Source organism: Silurus meridionalis, chromosome 18, assembly GCF_014805685.1.
Source record: "Silurus meridionalis isolate SWU-2019-XX chromosome 18, ASM1480568v1, whole genome shotgun sequence".
Classification (NCBI taxonomy): Eukaryota; Metazoa; Chordata; class Actinopteri; order Siluriformes; family Siluridae; genus Silurus; species Silurus meridionalis.
The window spans coordinates 2,252,481-2,271,251 of NC_060901.1; the positions used below are offsets into that span (position 1 = coordinate 2,252,481).

Below are 18,771 nucleotides of genomic sequence, written 5' to 3' on the forward strand. Positions count from 1 at the left end.
GTCTGCCCCGAGAGCAGAGACTCCGCCAGCAGTGTTTACTGAACACAGCAGAGGCAGAACTGCTCTTCATCACTGAACGCACCAAATACAACCACATTCAAACCCAATTCTTCACCAACATATAAAATAAAACCCAGCCATTAGAGTTGCACAAGTCAGGTCACTCTTAATACCCGTCTCAAGCCCGGATAAATGTGGAGGGTTGCATGTAGGAGATGCAACCTGAAGGAGACTGGAGACTGTAAGGTGTTAGCGGGGGACAGTGTAGCTAGACAGCATCGGATGGTGGTCTGTAGGATGGTTTTGGAGGTGAAGATGAAGAGGAGGAGAGTGAGTGAGGACTGAAAGAAGAATAAGATGGTGGAAACTGAAGGAAGAAGAGTGTAGTGTGAGGTTCAGGGAAGAGGTCAGACAGGAGCTCGGTGGTGGTGAGGAGGTTCTGGATGATTGTGGAACTACTGCAGAAGTGATGAGGGAGACAGATAGAAAAGTAATTGGTGTAAAAGTAGGCAGGAGAACAAGGAGATGCAGCAGCAGGTAAAGAGGGATGTGGTGAAAGCCAGAGAAAAGGCATATGAGGAGCTGTAGGAGAAGTTGGACACAAAGGAAGGAGAAAAGGATTTGTAGCGATTGGCCAGGCAGAGGAACCGAGCTGGGAAGGATGTGCTGCAAGTTAGAGCAATAAAGGATGGAGAGGGAAATGTGTTGACTAGTGAGGAGAGTGTGATGAGAAGATGGAGGGAGTATTTAGAGCAGCTGATGAATGAGGAAAATCAGAGAGAGAGAAGGTTGGATGGTGTGGAGATGTGAAGCAGGTAGTGGAGGTAGTAAGGAGGAAGTGAGAGCAGCGATTAAGAGGATGAAGAGTGAAAAGTCGGTTGGACCAGATGACAACACAACAAATACACAAAACACAAAATAGCGCCACCAGTAAACCTGTTGTATATTACACACTGTCGTGTAAAAGAGTAAAGTGAACAGTAGCAAAAAATGGAAACAAAAGAGTGTGTGTGTGTGTGTGTGTGTGTGTGTGTGTGTGTGTGTGTGTGTGTTTGTCCTCTATCCAGATACAAATCCATAATCCATTTATGGAACAATCTATAAATGTTCTATAAACATATTTTTACTTTTTTTTGTCTCTCCTTCTACCTGTGTCTCTGTCTGTCTTTCTGAATGTCTGCCTGTCATGTCTTTTTTCTTTCTGTCTGTCCTTGTCTTTTCTTTCTTTCTTTCTTTCTTTCTTTCTTTCTTTCTTTCTTTCTTTCTTTCTTTCTTTCTTTCTTTCTTTCTTTCCGTATAAATATCTGTTTGTCTTTTTCTTTCTGTCTGTCCTTCTGTCTTTTCTTTCTTTCTTTCTTTCTTTCTTTCTTTCTTTCTTTCTTTCTTTCTTTCTTTCTTTCTTTCTTTCTTTCTTTCTGTCTGTCTGTCTGTCTGTCTGTCCATATGAATATCTGTTTATCTTTTTTCTTTCTTTCTTTCTTTCTTTCTTTTCTTGTTTTTCTTTCCTTCTTTTTCTTTCTTTCTTTCTTTCTTTCTTTCTTTCTTTCTTTCTTTCTTTCTTTCTTTCTTTCTTTCCGTATAAATATCTGTTTGTCTTTTTTCTTTCTGTCTGTCCTTCTGTCTTTTCTTTCTTTCTTTCTTTCTTTCTTTCTTTCTTCTTTCTTTCTTTCTTTCTTTCTTTCTTTCTGTCTGTCTGTCTGTCTGTCTGTCTGTCCATATGAATATCTGTTTATCTTTTTTCTTTCTGTCTGTCCTTCTGTCTTTTCTTTTCTTGTTTTTCTTTCCTTCTTTTTCTTTCTTTCTTCTTTCTTTCTTTCTTTCTTTCTTTCTTTCTTTCTTTCTTTCTTTCTTTCTTTCTTTCTTTCTTTCTTTCTTTCTTTCCGTATAAATATCTGTTTGTCTTTTTTCTTTCTGTCTGTCCTTCTGTCTTTTCTTTCTTTCTTTCTTTCTTTCTTTCTTTCTTTCTGTCTGTCTGTCTGTCCATATGAATATCTGTTTATCTTTTTTCTTTCTGTCTGTCCTTCTGTCTTTTCTTTTCTTGTTTTTCTTTCCTTCTTTTTCTTTCTTTCTTTCTTTCTTTCTTTCTTTCTTTCTTTCTTTCTTTCTTTCTTTCTTTCTTTCTTTCTTTCTTTCTGTCCTTCTGTCTTTTCTTTTCTTGTTTTTCTTTCTTCTTTCTTTCTTTCTTTCTTTCTTTCTTTCTTTCTTTCTTTCTTTCTTTCTTTCTTTCTTTCTGTCTGTCTGTCTGTCTGTCTGTCTGTCTGTCTGTAGACATAATTCACAGCTCAGAACCTGGAACTGTAGTAAACTGCACACACTCACACACAATCATGTGGATTAATAGCTTTTTTTTTCTTTATTCCACATCGACTGACTGACTGGAAAAGCGTAATGTACAGAATAAAGGCAGGAAACCCCGGGGTGATGTGAGGAGGTAAATATCGGTGCTCCTGCTGGAGATGATGTATGTGGAGGTGCAGTTGTGGCTCCAATGAAAGGAGACGTGTTGAATTGTGATCATTGTGTTTCTTGCTTTAGTGATGATGTTCAGTCTGACTGTGTGAGATCCTGTGTGTGATGCAGCTCTGATCTTCTGCACGTCTCTAGAATACTGATGATTCTACAGACGTGGCTTCACAATGATGGTAATAAGAGGAGGATTGATTCAGGTAGAACATCACTGAAGGCCTCAGGGGGGAAATAAAATAACTACAGTAAGTAGCTAATGTGTGTTGCTGCCTCGGTTTGCACTGCCGCTACGTCTGTTTGTGTCCGTTTGATAGTAACGAAGGGAAAATTCTAAACGTGTGAAATGCCCCGACCCTAGAACTAAACAGGCAGCGTTCACGTGAGCGGGTGAGACAGAGAAAAAACCTGATCGTCTCAGGATCATGTCGAGTGACTTAATCTCCTGCTGTGGTGTAATTCCTCCATCAGGGGGTAGGAGGCGCTATAGGACCTGATAATGACTTCCCCTGAGAGAGAGACGGAGAGAGTCTCAGTGATGTATCTCAGAGCACGTTTCTCTCTCTCTCTCTCCCCTCTCTCTCTCTCTCTCTCATTGTGTGTGTGAGATTTCAGGCATGCTTGGATGCTGTGTGTGTGTGTGTGTGTGTATGTGTGTGTGTGTGTGTACTTGCTCTGCACCATGGGACTGATTTAACACTGCTGTAGGAACCTGGTCACTGTGACTCTGCACACACACGCACACACACACACACACACACAAACATTTCACCCATGCATACGCACACTCAAACACACTGCACACTACTTACAGATGCACAACACACACACACACACACACACGCGCGCGCGTGTATGCAGGCGCGCATCATCTGAAACGTCCAGCTGAGTCGTGCAGAATACCTGCCTTTTCTGCTGTGTTCTGTAAGTCTTCCGAGTGTGTGTGCGTGTGCGTGCGCGTGCATGTGTGTGTGCGTGTGCGTGTGTGTGTGTGTCTGCGTGTGTATATGTGTCTGCGTGTGTGTGTGTGTGTGTGTGTGTGTGTGTGTCTGCGTGTGTATATGTGTCTGCGTGTGTGTGTGTGTGTGTGTGTGTGTGTGTGTGACAGAGAGATTTTATTTAGCTGAAATGGTTAATGTGTCACAGTGCAGGTTGTTATGACGTTTATGACGGTGCGCGTGTGTTTCATTGAAATGCAAGGGAGCACGCTGAGGTGTGTGTGTGTGTGTGTGTGTGTGTGAGAGTGTGTGAATGAGTGTGTAAATAAATGTGTGCATGTGTGAGAGAGAGAGGAATTGTTGGTTTTGTTTTGTTTTGTTTTTAAAAGTAGGTTATTTCAGAAGCAAACAAATTCGTGTGTGTGTGTGTGTGTGTGTGTGTGTGTGTGTGTGTGTGTGTGTGTGTGTTTCTATCAGTAACTTTCTCTATGTCTCTTTGTCATCTTTTGATTGGTTTTAATCAGTCTATCTATCTCTCACTATCTGTCTCTTTTTTACTATCTCTATTTTTATCTGTCTCTCTGTCCATCTCTCACCACCACTATTTCTCTCTCTCTCTTTCTCTCACTCTATGTCTCTCATCCCTCTCTCCTCACACTCCACAGTAATTTGGACTGTACCACTTTTCACAGTGCCACTCTTCTGCCAGATGTTACTGCATCTGTATCCTCCTCTATAATTCACTCATGTTCTCAGGATTATCAGGGAAGGTGGAGACTCGCAAAGCTCCACCCTCTTCTGCATACATCAGATCACAGGCATGCATGATTGGCTAGTATCACTGTGATTGACAGGGGAGAGGATAAGCCCCACCCACTCAGAGACAGACAGGAGAGAAAGACATTTCTTCCCATAATTTTTCCAACTCTGTCTTTCCTCCACCCATCTGTTTCTCCAGTGCTTTCCTCTCCTTCATCCATCCCTCAATCTGTTCTTCCACTTATCTGTTTCCTCTCCTTCATCCATCCCTCAATCTGTTCTTCCACTCATCTGTTTCCTCTCCTTCATCCATCCCTCAATCTGTTCTTTCACTCATCTGTTTCCTCGCCTTCATCCATCCCTCAATCTGTTCTTCCACTCATCTGTTTCCTCTCCTTCATCAATCCCTCAATCTGTTCTTCCACTCATCTGTTTCCTCTCCTTCATCCATCCCTCAATCTGTTCTTCCACTCATCTGTTTCCTCTCCTTCATCAATCCCTCAATCTGTTCTTCCACTCATCTGTTTCCTCTCCTTCATCCATCCTCAATCTGTTCTTCCACTCATCTGTTTCCTCTCCTTCATCCATCCCTCAATCTGTTCTTCCACTCATCTGTTTCTTCTCTTTCATCCTCCACTTATTGCTCCAATCCTTTTCTCCACCCTTTCCTTTCCTTCACACATCTCTCCAATCATTTCTTCCACTCATCTATATTCCACTCATTCTTTTAGTTCTTTCCTCCTCCTCCTTTCCTGTTTTTGGGTCTGCAGGTGGACTTGGAGAAGAGTAATGATGAGTTCTGTGTGTATGGATGAGATAACGAGATAAGGAGATGAGATAAGCTCTGTCCTACTTTACTTGACTCATCACTGTGTGTGTGTGTGTGTGTGTGTGTGTGTGTGTGTGTGTGTGTGTGTGTGTGTGTGTGTGTGTGTTTCAGGAGGAGTTCTAGATAAAGATCTCAAGCTCTACCTCAGTCTGCGCTTTCAGAAAGGTTCTATAGACCACGAACTGCAGCAGATCATCCGGGACAACCTGTACCTCCGCACTGTGCCCTGTGAGTGACCTTTACCCCCTGATCTTTTACATCTGACCCTGCTGGGGGGCATGAGCTGTGCTGAACCTTCTACTCTTCTCTACTTTTACTGTTCAACTGTTCTCCTCTTTTACTCTTCTACTGATCTCCTCTTCTTTTGTTCTCCTCTTCTACTCTTCTCTACTGTTCCCCTTTTCTACTGTTCTACTATTCTACTGTTCTACTGTTCTACTGTTCTACTCTTCTACTGTTCTACTGTTTCCCTTTTCTACTGTTCTACTCTTCTACTGTTCTACTGTTCTACTCTTCTACTGTTCTACTGTTCTCCTCTTCTACTCTTCTAATGTTCTACTGTTCCCCTTTTCTACTGTTCTACTCTTCTACTGTTCTACTGTTCCCCTTTTCTACTGTTCTACTCTTCTACTGTTCTACTGTTCTACTGTTCTACTGTTCTCCTTTTCTACTGTTCTACTCTTCTACTGTTCTACTGTTCCCCTTTTCTACTGTTCTACTCTTCTACTGTTCTGTTCTACTCTTCTCTTCTACTCTTCTACTGTTCTCCTCTTCTACTGTTCTACTGTTCTACTGTTCCCCTTTTCTACTGTTCTACTCTTCTACTCTTCTACTGTTCTACTCTTCTACTGTTCTACTCTTCTACTGTTCTACTGTTCTACTCTTCTACTCTTCTACTCTTCTACTGTTCTACTGTTCTACTGTTCTACTCTTCTACTGTTCTACTGTTCTACTGTTCTACTCTTCTACTGTTCTACTGTTCTACTCTTCTACTGTTCTACTGTTCTACTCTTCTACTGTTCTACTCTTCTACTCTTCTACTCTTCTACTGTTCTACTCTTCTACTGTAGACTGATGATATTAACGACAGTCCAAATCCTTCAAAGCTCCTGTTCTTACTCCAGAATTTCATGAAACCACCCAAGTTGTTTATTCATTCGTTCATTTATTCACCCACCCGTTTATTTCTTATCTATTTATCCATTTATTTATTCCTGTATCCCTTAATTCATCCATCATCCATGTATTTATTTATTCATTTAACACCAATCTGTCTATCCTTTTATTCATTTGTTCATTCATTCATTCGTTTATTCACCCACCCATTCATTTCTTATCAATTTATTCATTCCTGTATTCCTTAATCCATCCATCCATCCATCCATCCATGTATTTATTTATTATTTTATCACCAATCTGTCCATCATCTATTCATCCATCCACACACTCAACCATCTGTTCATTCATCAATGTGTTCAATAATCCATCTATTCATCCATTCATTCAATCATTAATTAATTAATTCATTCATTCATTCTTTCATTGCTGTATTTCTTAATTTATCCATCCATCCATCCATCCATCCATCCATCCATCCATCCATCCATCCATCCATTCATCCATCCATTCATGTTTTCAGTTATTCATTTATCACCAATCCGTCCATCCATCCTTTCAACCATCAATCCACACACACAACCAGCTATTCATCCATCCATACATTCATCCATCCATCCACACACATTCAACCATCTGTTCATTCATTTCCATTCATCAAATATTCATCTTGATATCCAATTATCCACAGTTATCGATTCACACCCATCTAACTATCATTTTGTCATTCATTTATCTGCCTATTTACTAATGAACTAATGAATACTAATGAATGAAATGTAATAATATATCCATTCATCCCCCTATTTGTCTTTCATTCATTCATTCATTCATTCATATGAATCTATCCATTTTTTATGTATATATCAATTCTTTGTTCTTAAATCTCTTACTCATCTATTACCTCTATCCTTCTCTTAAACTGTATATATTTCTGCACTTTTCTCTTTTTAGATCCATACATTCATCCTCTCCCCTGTTCATTCATCCCTTCATTCTTTTTCTTCTTCATTCTTTTTTTCCCACACTAATCTATTTCTGCATCAATTACACTTCTGCATTTATACACTGCTCTGTTACTTCTTACATTTACATTTACATTCGCAGCATTCGCGCTCATGTCCAGAGCGACGTACAGAAGTGCTTTGAGTCTTTAGCGTTGAATCTACACTGGTACACCAGATTCCAAACTTAAGATCAGTCAGAATACAACTCTTGATTTCTACAAAGCAAACTGGGAAAGTGCTAGATTAAGTGTTCCAGGTAGAGTAAGGTCTTCACCCATCGTTTAAAGAATCTGCACGGGGCAGATGTGGATCTCCTCCATGTTACCTGGTAGGAGGGACCTTCCAGGTAGGAAGCAAACCATTCCCATGCTGTTCCACGGATACTGAGGTTCTTGAGGGTTGACAAAGGTGTTTTGTGGTTGACTGTGTTGAATGCTGCTGAAAGGTCCAGGAAGATAAAAACAGATGACAGCTTGGCGGATTGAGCAGCATGCAGTTTCTCAGAAAAAGCCAAAAGGGCCGTCTCTGTGGAATGTGCTGCTTTGAAACCAGACTGGTTTGGAACATGAAGGTTGTTCTGTGAGAGCTTGATGGTCAGCCTGTGAGAGATAGATGGACAGTGTGTTCCAGAGATTTGGAAAGAAAAGAGAGAAGTGATACCATCTGTAGTTGTTGATGTCTGATGGATCCAAAACAGGTTTCTTCAAGATGGGAATGACCCTTGCTTGCTTGAAGGTAGTTGGCACATAACCAGATGTTGATGATTGTGGAGATCTTGTGCGATGGCCTGAAGCGTAGTTGAAGGGATTGGATCCAGAGGACATGTGGTGGGATTGCAAGATTGAATGACTTGCAGTTTCTCATCTTCTGTTAAGGTTGAGAAGCTATCTATCTATCTATCTATCTATCTATCTATCTATCTATCTATCTATCTATCTATCTATCTATCTATCTATCTATCTATCTATCTATCTATCTATCTATCTATCTATCTACGTAATCTACGATTAAATAAATAATATGATCAGACTGTAAAAACGTTGAGTCCGGAGAGAAAAATGAAAGGGGAGAATGAAAAAGAGAGATGAATGGTGTGACTCAGGAGGAAAAATAGAGCGAACAGGAAACAGAGGAGAGGGGAAGGTTAACTGAAAGATGGATTGCAGGTTGAGCTGGGGGAATAAGGAGTGAGAGAGAGAGAGAGAAAGAAGTGTGATTAAAATATTAAAGCGTACACATGGGACTAAGAGAACGAGAGGCGCTTTATAAAGACAACGCTAAAAGAAGAAGGGATTAAGAAGTGAGAGCGAAAAAGAAGAATATATATATTGTCTCTCTGTGATTGGATGTTTTTGGCAAACTTCTACAGGTACGGCTTTGATTATACTGAATTCTGGACTGTGATTGATCATCCATCCATCTACTCTTTTATCTGTTTGTCTGCCCATTCATCCATCCATCCATCCATCTATCCATCCATCCATCCATCTAAACATTGAACTATTTATCCATCCATTTAGACAATAATCTATCTAGTCATCCATTCTGGATTCTGATTGGTCAGGCTGTATTTCTCTATAACAGCAGTTTGTATTCAGGGACGCGTGTGCGTGTGTATGTGTGCGTGTGTATGTGTGTGTGTGTGTATGTGTGTGTGTGTGTATATGTGTGTGTGTGTGTGTGTGTGCGGTTACAAAAGTAGCGCTGCAGCTCTCAGCATTAATATTGATAGCGTGGAGCCGCTTAAGTCCACAGCACCAGTGTGTTTTGTGTTCCATCACCATGATGCAGTGTTTTGAACATGTGTGTGTGTGTGTGTGTGTGTGTGTGTGTTTGTTTGTTTGTTTATGTGTGTGTGCGCATGTGTGTATGTGTGTGAGTGTGAGTGTGAGTGTGTGGAAACAAGGAAATAATGAGATGCTAAACAGCTCAGAGATCCAGAGCGAGTGCTCCACAATCTGTGTTTATGTTTTTGGTTTCATGTGTGTGTGTGTGTGTGTGTGTGTGTGTGTGTGTGTGTGTGTGTGTGCGTGTTTGTGCATGCGCGTATGTCCGTGTGTATGTGTGTGTGTGCTGTTCATGTGTGTTTGCGCACATGTTCTGCTCCAATGCATTTAAGTCAACCTGAGCAGCAGCTTGACATGAGGAGGGGAAAAAACATTCACAACTAAACAAGCCCTTAAAAAGTGCGCACACACACACACACACACACACACACACACACACACACACACACACAAACACACACAGTGATTGAGAGAGAGAGAGCGAGAGAGAGAGAAAGGAAATGAACTGAGGGAGAAGAAAGACAGAGCTTTAATAATGAAGTGGAGAAGGATGGATAGAGGGATTGTGTTTTATCACTGATGAACTAATAGAGTGAGAGTATGATGGAGGATGAAAGGAGGATGAAAGGAGGATGAAAGGAGGATGAAAGGAGGAGGTGATGGTGTTCTGTATCTGGTCTTCCCTCAATTTGTCTAAAAGCGTGTATAGGTATTTATACCCCCTGCGTCTTCAGCAGGAAATCTTTAGCTGATTATTGTTTGTTGTTATTGTTGCTTCAACACTCCTGAGAAAAAACCTGAAAACAATCCGAAACTTTTAGACACTTCATTTCAAACTCCATCTCACTCTTCGTCTCATACTTCATCTCACACTACATTTCACACTCCATCTCACACTTCATCTCACACTCCACCTCACACTTCATCTCACACTTCATCTCACACTACATTTTACACTTCATCTCACACTCCATCTCACACTACACCTCACACTACATCTCACACTACATCTCGCACTCCATCTCACACTCCATCTCGCACTCCATCTCGCACTCCATCTCGCCTCCATCTCGCACTCCATCTCGCACTTCATCTCACACTTCATCTCACACTTCATCTCACACTCCATCTCACACTTCATCTCACACTCCACCTCACACTCCATCTCACACTCCATCTCACACTCCATCTCACACTCCATCTCACTCCATCTCACTCTTCATCTCACACTCCATCTCACACTCCATCTCACACTCCATCTCACACTCATCTCACTCTTCATCTCACACTCCATCTCACACTCCATCTCAAAATACATCTCACACTCCATCTCACTCTTCGTCTCACACTTAATCTTACACTTAATCTCACACTTAATCTCACACTTAATCTCACACTTCATCTCACTCCATCTCACACTTCATCTCACACTCCATCTCAACTATATCTCACACTCCATCTCAACTACATCTCACACACCATCTCACACTCCATCTGACTCTTCATCTTAAACTACAACTCAAACTACATCTCACACTTCATCTCACACTCCGTCTCACACTTCGTCTCACACTCCGTCTCACACTTCGTCTCACACTCCGCCTCACAGTCCGTTTCACACTCTATTTCGCTTTGTCCCACACTCTGTCTCATGCGCTCTTTCGCATTCAGTCTCTCAGTTTGTCTTACAAAATCTGACTCATAGTCCATCTCACAGTCTGTCTCATACTAAAGCTTACAGTTCATCCTATAGTTTGTCTCGCACTTCGTCTCGCACACTGTCTCACACCACACTTCCTTTCGCACTCCGTCTCGCACTCCGTCCCGCACTCCGTCTCGCACACTGTCTGACATCGTCACATGCACCTCGTTAATGTGTTAATGAGCTGATGAGTAAAACGAATTAAAGACGAGTAAACATCATTGTTTTGCTCCTTTATCTCAGGACATTAAGGGGAGACGCAGAGTATGAAATGAAAGAAATACATTTATATCATTTCATATCACGATTATGAAACAGGTTTTTTTATTCCGCTTTTTAATGAATGTTTTTTATGCCGGAGGAATAAACGGAAACGTCTGCTCACCGCTAATAAACCCACCCGAGACACAAAAGAAGCAATGGAATGATGGAAGGATAGAAAACTGAATAAAGGATAGATGAGCTGGATGGGAAGAGGAGCTGTAAAGAAGATAAACGGATAAAGCATTGGAGTGCGCATAATAATAAGAAACGTAAAAAATGAAAAGAAAGAAGGATGGAAGAAGAGCGTGGATGGGATAAGAATTAAAAAAGATAGATGAATAAATGATAGACAGTGATAAAAGAGGGTGTAGGGATGAAAAAATGCTAATGGGTAGATGGAAAAGAATGAAAAGAAAGGAATAAATAAATTATGAAAAGAAAAAGTTGTAGTAAGGAATGGATGGATGGATGGATAAAGAAAGGAAATTAAGATATATAGAAGTTGATAAAGAAGATAAATTGATGTATGGAAGGATGAATATAGGAAAAATGATATAAAGGAGTAAATAAATGGGAAGGAAATAAAGAGATAATAGTAGATAGCAAAAGGATGGATGGATGGATGGATGGATGGATGGATGGATGGATGGATGGATGGATGGAAATAAAGATTAGTAAAGGTAGAGTAAAAGATGAGGAAAAGAGGAGGAGGAAAGAAAGGATTGGAGAGGAAGGATCAGATGGAGGAGGAGATGGAGAAGAATAAAGATGAGAGGAAGATGAGTGGAAGGGTAAGAGAAGAGGAGTGATGAGTAAAGGAATAAGAGAAGGATAAGAGGAGATGAGAGGAAGGATGAGATAAGAGGAGGAATGGGAGGAAATGAGAGGAATGATGAAATGAGAGGAGGATGGGAGGAGATGAAAGGAAGGATAAGATGAGAGAAGGAGATGAGAGAAAATGAGAGGAGATGAAAGAAAGATTAAGAGGAGTGATGATAGGAGGGTTGAGAGGAGTAGATGAGAGGAAATTAAAGGAGGATGACAGGAGATGAGAGGAGGAGATGAGATGAGTGGAGGGATGAAAGGAGATGAGAGGAGGAGATGAGTGAAGGATAAGAGGAAATTAAAGGAGGATGACAGGAGATAAGAGGAGATGAGTGGAGGATGAGAGGAGGAGATGAGATGAGTGGAGGGATGAAAGGAGATGAGAGGAGGAGATGAGTGGAGGGATGAGAGGAGGAGATAGGAGGAGATGAGAAGAGGAGATGAGTGGAGGATAAGGGAGAGGAGAGGAGATGAGAGGAGATGAGTGGAGGAGATGAGAGGAGATGAGTGGAGGGATGAGAGGAGGAGATGAGAGGAGATGAGAGGAGATGAGAAGAGAGGAGTTGAGTGGAGGGATAAGAGGAGGAGATGAGAGGAGATGAATGGAGGAGATAAGAGGAGATGTGTGAACTGTAGATAAACAGGGTATATGTAATTATGCTGGTTGTGGGTTTTAAAAGGAGTCTAATTACTGCAAGCAAGTGGTCTTGAGGGAGAAGAGAAGAAGCTCAGGAACCAGGAAACATCACACTTCCATTCTCTATAGCACTCTCTCAGCACTCTCTCAGCACACTCTCAGCACTCTCTCAGCTCTCTCTCAGTTCTCTCTCAGTTCTCTCTCAGCACTTTCTCAGCTCTCTCTCAGTTCTCTCTCAGTTCTCTCAGCACTCTCAGCTCTCTCAGCACCTCTCAGCACTCTCTCAGAACTCTCTCAGTTCTCTCTCAGTTCTCTCTCAGTACTCTCTCAGTACTCTCTCAGTACTCTCTCAGCACTCTCTCAGCTCTCTCTCAGCACTCTCTCAGCTCTCTCTCAGCACTCTCTCAGCACTCTCTCAGTTCTCTCTCAGCTCTCTCAGTTCTCTCTCAGTTCTCTCTCAGCACTCTCTCAGCTCTCTCTCAGCACTCTCTCAGCACTCTCTCAGAACTCTCTCAGCTCTCTCTCAGTACTCTCTCAGCACTCTCAGCTCTCTCTCAGCACTCTCTCAGCACTCTCTCGGTTCTCTCTCGGTACTCTCGGTACTCTCTCGGTACTCTCTCGGCACTCTCGGCACTCTCGGCTCTCTCTCAGCTCTCTCTCAGTTCTCTCAGCACTCTCTCAGCACTCTCTCAGCACTCTCTCAGTACTCTCTCAGTACTCTCAGCACTCTCTCAGCTCTCTCAGCCTCTCTCAGCTCTCTCAGCTCTCTCAGCTCTCTCAGCACCTCTCAGCACTCTCTCAGCTCTCTCAGTTCTCTTTCAGTTTCTCTCAGCTCTCTCTCTCGGCACACTCTCAGCTCTCTCTCTCAGCACTCTCTTAGCTCTCTCGGCACTCTCGGCACTCTCTCAGCACTCTCTCAGCACTCTCAGTTCTCTCTCAGCACTCTCTCTGCACTCTCTCAGCTCTCTCTCTGCACTCACTCAGCTCTCTCAGCACTCTCTCAGCTCTCTCTCAGCTTTCTCTCAGTTCTCTCTCAGCACTCTCAGCTCTCTCTGCACTCACTCAGCACTCTCTCAGCACTCTCTCAGCACTCTCTTAGCTTTCTCTCAGCTCTCTCTCAGCACTCTCTCAGCACTCTCTCAGCACTCTCTCAGCACTCTCTCAGCTTTCTCTCAGCACTCTCTCAGCACTCTCTCAGCTTTCTCTCAGCTCTCTCTCAGCACTCTCTCAGCTCTCTCTCAGCACTCTCTCAGCACTCTCTCAGCACTCTCTCAGCTTTCTCTCAGATCTCTCTCAGCACTCTCTCAGCACTCTCTCAGCACTCTCTCAGCACTCTCTCAGCTTTCTCTCAGCTCTCTCAGCTCTCTCAGCTCTCTATCAGCTCTCTCAGCACTCTCTCAGCACTCTCTCAGCAGTCTCTCAGCACTCTCTCAGTACTCATTTGGAGTTTAGCAGTTATTCAGCACATGAAACTCAATAATAAATAATAATTTTTTAAATAACTAAAAAATACTGTTTTTTTATTACATTGAACGAGGAGAAAACTAAAACATGTCTCTGAGCGATAACGGAGGGAAATCGTTTCCTAGACGAATCAGTGACCCTCGATAAGTGCGAGTCATTAACACCGGGGGGAATGAGGGGAACCAGGACGTGTCACATCAAGACGCAGCGAGATTGAGGATTACAGAGCGAGAAACAATTCCACCCAGCATCGTCTCGTTATTTTATTCTCTATGAGAGCAGCGTAGATGATCAGAGATGATTAGAGGTGAGGTCTCTCTCTCTCTCTCTCTCTCTCTCTCTCTCTCTCTCTCTCTCTCTCGTTTCCTGTGAGCGCGTGATTAACGGTACAGCCTGCAGGTAACCGGAGACGCGACGGAGACGCTCGTCCGATATCCGCTACTCGTCTCTCTCCGGGCGTCTATGAGGAACAGATTGACAAGCTGATTAAAAGCGGAGAAAAACAAAAAACAACAACAACAAAAACGCAGACCAGACAGAGCGGAGATTTTCAAGCGTTTATCTCATTTTATCTCTGAAAGAACGAATGATTACTATACTCTATTAGAGCAGATAGACGAAGCCTGAAAAAAAGATTTGGGGTCCGATGGTTTCCGAGAAATGTTCCTCCTCCTGAAGCGAGCTGATTACCAGCTGTAGTGGGTTCCTCCAGGCTCAGATCCTTGTCCAGCTCAGTTTGTTCAGGAAGGTTCACCAGGAGCTCCCTTACACATTCTTCATTACATTGTTCATTGTCATATGGTTAAGAGTAGAAGTCCATTGCGTAGCTCCTCATTTCCTTTCCATCTGTTGTTTTCTGTCCATTTGGTACTGTCCATTTGGGGCTGATCTTTGACAGGGGTCCCTGGTGGTCTAGTGGTTAGGATGCGGTGCTCTCACCACTGTTGCCCGGGTTCGATCCCCGGTCAGGGAACCAACCACAGCCATTAGGGTTGCACAAGCCTACGTGCCGGTCCCAAGCCCGGATAAATGGGGAGGGTTGCGTTAGGAAGGACATCCAGCGTAAAAACATGTGCCAAATCAAACATGCAGATGATCCGCTGTGGCGCCCCCTAATGGGAGAAGCTGAAAGAAAGTTTATACGCTGATCTTTGACGACATTTTTCTCCAAAAGTCGAAAAACAAAGTGCTTGATGCAGCCATGTCTTTCAGCTGAATGTATTGGGAACTCACCACTGCTCCTTTCACGTTTTCCTGCAACAACGAACTCCAGCCGGTTTCTCTGCAGTTCCTCTTTGCTTGTAGTCCCTGCACCGTTTAAAGGACTGTTTTCTATGTGGCATATTTCCTCCTCCGACTTCTTTATGACCTGCTTAAGCATGACACAGGAACAGGATGTGTATGGCTGGCAGTATTGCTGGCAGACAAAACCCTTCGTCCTGGAGTAATTTATTGTTAAAATTGACTCTTGGTTGGTAAGCTGGTGATCAGTAAATCCTACTGGTTTAATGACACTTTCAGATCCTAATTCCCTGTGATAAATAGAGTGTGTCTCACTTTGCTGTGCTCATTCTTCCATCCACAACCTCCACCCATGTCTACCATTTTGCAGTTGGGTTTTTTGTTCTCCAAACATCTATTACATCACACGGAATTAATAGTTTGTTTAGGATTTTACTAGATTGTAGATGTGGCTCTTCACTAAGTCTATCGAGGTTAAATTCAACAGTGCACTCTCCAGCTATGATAATGCTGACCCCTGACCCCCACCCTACCAACACCACCACCATCACCCCGGAGTAGACCTCAGTCAACTTCATCTTTTCTACTACTGTGTGTTTCTTGGAAAAACATTATGATTTTTTTCTTTACTTTTTCTGGTTTTATTTAACTCACAGACCTTTTTCAAAGCAGTGATGTGCTTCCTTTCATCTAACAAATCAAAGCTGACTATCTTCTGTAAAATGGTAATGGACCTGATGAATTTATCTACTTTCACCGACCGTACGATCGTTTCATCCAGAAAGGTGTTTATTTCCTCCAGGGAATTTATATCTTTTAACCTGTCTGTCCCTCCAAACCCTTCCTAATCAGACTCTTCCTGTTCCATCTCTTCAGTATCACTTTCTGCCTGGTGTCTAAACGACAAAGTGCCCACGTCCTTCTTTTTAGTTAACGCTGATGCAGCCTGCTCAGCACGCTCACTATCCCCCGTTTCTTCTGATTTTTTACTTCCTTTGAGAGGGTCACATCCTTATCATTGCTGACTGCTCCACCTGACCATCCTGTTGTTCACCCTCTCCATTAGCTTTCCTACTCTCTGTGACCGTGCCCTGTAATTGTTCTCCCTGGGAAGAGGTCTTGCTGGTGGATGCTGAGGTAGATGCTGAGGTGGACCTTTGTGCTTGTTCAGTAGAAGCTTTTTCACGAGCAGTTGGTCCTCTATGTGGGCAGGTGTGACGCTTGTGGCCGACATCCACACATTCAAAACACTTCATGCTCCGTGAAACTGGCATACACCGTATAATAACCTCCTTCATACCTGATCGAAACAGATATCTCCAGTGACTGTGATGGAGAATCCAGAAACATGAAAACTTGCCTCCTAAATGAGATGACATTTAAAATGTGCATTTTTACACCCAAGACCCATCATCCTAAAGACGCTTGCCAGTTTCCCGTACAGTTCTTGCTCTAACAGCTCGTTGGGAATGAAAGGTGGAGCACCTGAGGTGATCATTCTGGTAGAGGGGACAGATAGCGGAGACACCAGAACATGAGTCATTAATGAAAAGTCACAGTTTTTCTTCTTTAAAAAAAAAACAGTGTATTTTTTCTGGATGTGAATGTGATGTTATCATAGCTGAGCTCCCGTGAGTACCTCCTCCATCACGACGCCAGGGTCTGTGACCAAACCAGATAGAAGGAGTTCAGGTGTGAATAGTGGATTGTGATTGGATAGAAGGAGTTCAGGTATAAATAGTGGACTGTGATTGGATGGAAGGAATTCAGGTGTAAATAGTGGACTGTGATTGGATAGAAGGAGTTCAGGTGTGAATAGTGGATTGTGATTGGATAGAAGGAGTTCAGGTGTAAATAGTGGACTGTGATTGGATAGAAGGAGTTCAGATGTAAATAGTGGACTGTGATTGGATAGAAGGAGTTCAGATGTAAATAGTGGACTGTGATTGGATAGAAGGAGTTCAGGTGTAAATAGTGGACTGTGATTGGATAGAAGGAGTTCAGGTGTAAATAGTGGACTGTGATTGGATAGAAGGAGTTCAGGTGACTGATTGCTCTCTGCTTCACATTGAGATGTTCTTCACCCCCACATCGTGTAGTAAAATGGTGCATACTTGATTCTGATTGATTGATGGAGGTGTTTATTATTCCAGGCAGGACTTGTTGTCAGTGTGTGTTGGCCACATTGTTGTTCTACATCACTTTAGCAAAGTTCACTGATATCTAACAGCAAGCGTGATTTTTTTGTCAGTAGGCCAATGACCACATTCTGAGAATGTTCAGTATAATTTCTACTGAGAAACCTAGTGGAGAAGAAGAGGAGAAGTTTTCCCATAATGCACTGCAGCTTGGTTTAGCCAGATCTCAAACCATGTGATGAACAATGAATCAGAAACACCACGGTGTATAATTACACGTCCACCAGGTCAGCGATTCCTCTGAGATACAGGAGGTGTTCCGATGACAGGTTTGACTAATTATACACCATGGCAACACAAAACAGGAACAGGAAGTCACTGCCATAAAAGGAAAGTGGGGCAGGAAAGAGGATATTCAGGCCAGGCGGGGCAGAAAGTGGGGCAGGAATTATAACGAGAGGAAGAACGAGTGGAACTGTACAGTACAGGATCAGACCTCTGTTTCAGACTCATCCACATCCTGCAATTAGATTTCTGCAAATGAAATGATAATTATGACACACCCAATTAACATGCAAATGACCAAATTTGCATAAATCTCTCTCTCTCTCTCTCACTCTCTCTCTCTCTCTGATACCATCCAGGACATTACGTGACTTGTGTTAAATAAAGGAGTGTAAAAAGTCAAAAAAAAGTCTCTCTCTCTCTCTCTCTCTCTCTCTCTCTCTCTCTCTCTCTCACTCTCACACACACTCTCTTTTTCTCTTTTCTCTGGCACACTTTCCTTCCCTATCTATCTCATTAATTCACTCTCTCACCCATTCTCTCACTCTCTATATAGCTCTGTCATTTACTCTTTCTTTCTTTCTTTCTTTCTTTCTTTCTTTCTTTCTTTCTTTCTTTCTTTCTTTCTTTCTTTTTCTCACTTTTTATCTTACACACTCTCTCTTTGCTGTCTCCCTTTTCTACCCATCTCACTCTTTCTTTCAATCTCTCTTTTTCTCACTCTGTCATTCGCTTTCTTTCTTTCTTTCTTTCTTTCTTTCTTTCTTTCTTTCTTCTTTCTTTCTTTCTTTCTTTCTTTCTTTCTTTCTTTTAATATCTAATTAATTCTATCTTACTCTATTTGTCTCTCTTTCTTTTACTTGTTCTCTCTCTCTCTCTCTCTCTCTCTCTCTCTCTCTCTCTCTCTCTCTCTCTCTCTCTCTCTCTGAGTGTTGAATGAGGTAATGTTTATTATCAGGGGAAACAGGAAGGTTGTCTGTGTGTTTATTTACAGTCAGGAGAAAACCTTGAGCTCCTTCAGGCTTCGGTAATTAAACTTACATAAGAGACCAAGCGTCATCTTCCTGTCGTGTGTGTGTGTGTGTGTGTGTGTGTGTGTGTGTGTGTGTCTGTGTGTGTCTGTGTGTGTGTTTGTGTGTGTGTGTGTGTTCAGCTGCATGTCTCAAAGTGACAAAACATTTATTTTATTTGTGCATCAAAAGTGCAGTAGTTACAGTTAGAACACAGTGCTCCTGAATCCTGGACTCTGATTGGTCAAAATATTATTTGATTAGTTTTACATGGGTTTGTGCTGATTTTATTAATAAAATGAAAT

The 18,771-nt window shown here is 42.3% G+C and overlaps 1 protein-coding gene across 1 annotated transcript in view; it reads left to right on the forward strand.

Annotated features, from left to right (window-relative positions):
• Nucleotides 1-18,771, forward strand: part of magi2a (membrane associated guanylate kinase, WW and PDZ domain containing 2a) — a 104,046-nt gene that overhangs the window by 11,356 nt on the left and 73,919 nt on the right. Inside the window, 1 exon segment of the mRNA XM_046873366.1 lies at nt 5,101-5,217. Coding sequence (XP_046729322.1) covers nt 5,101-5,217 — 117 coding nt within the window.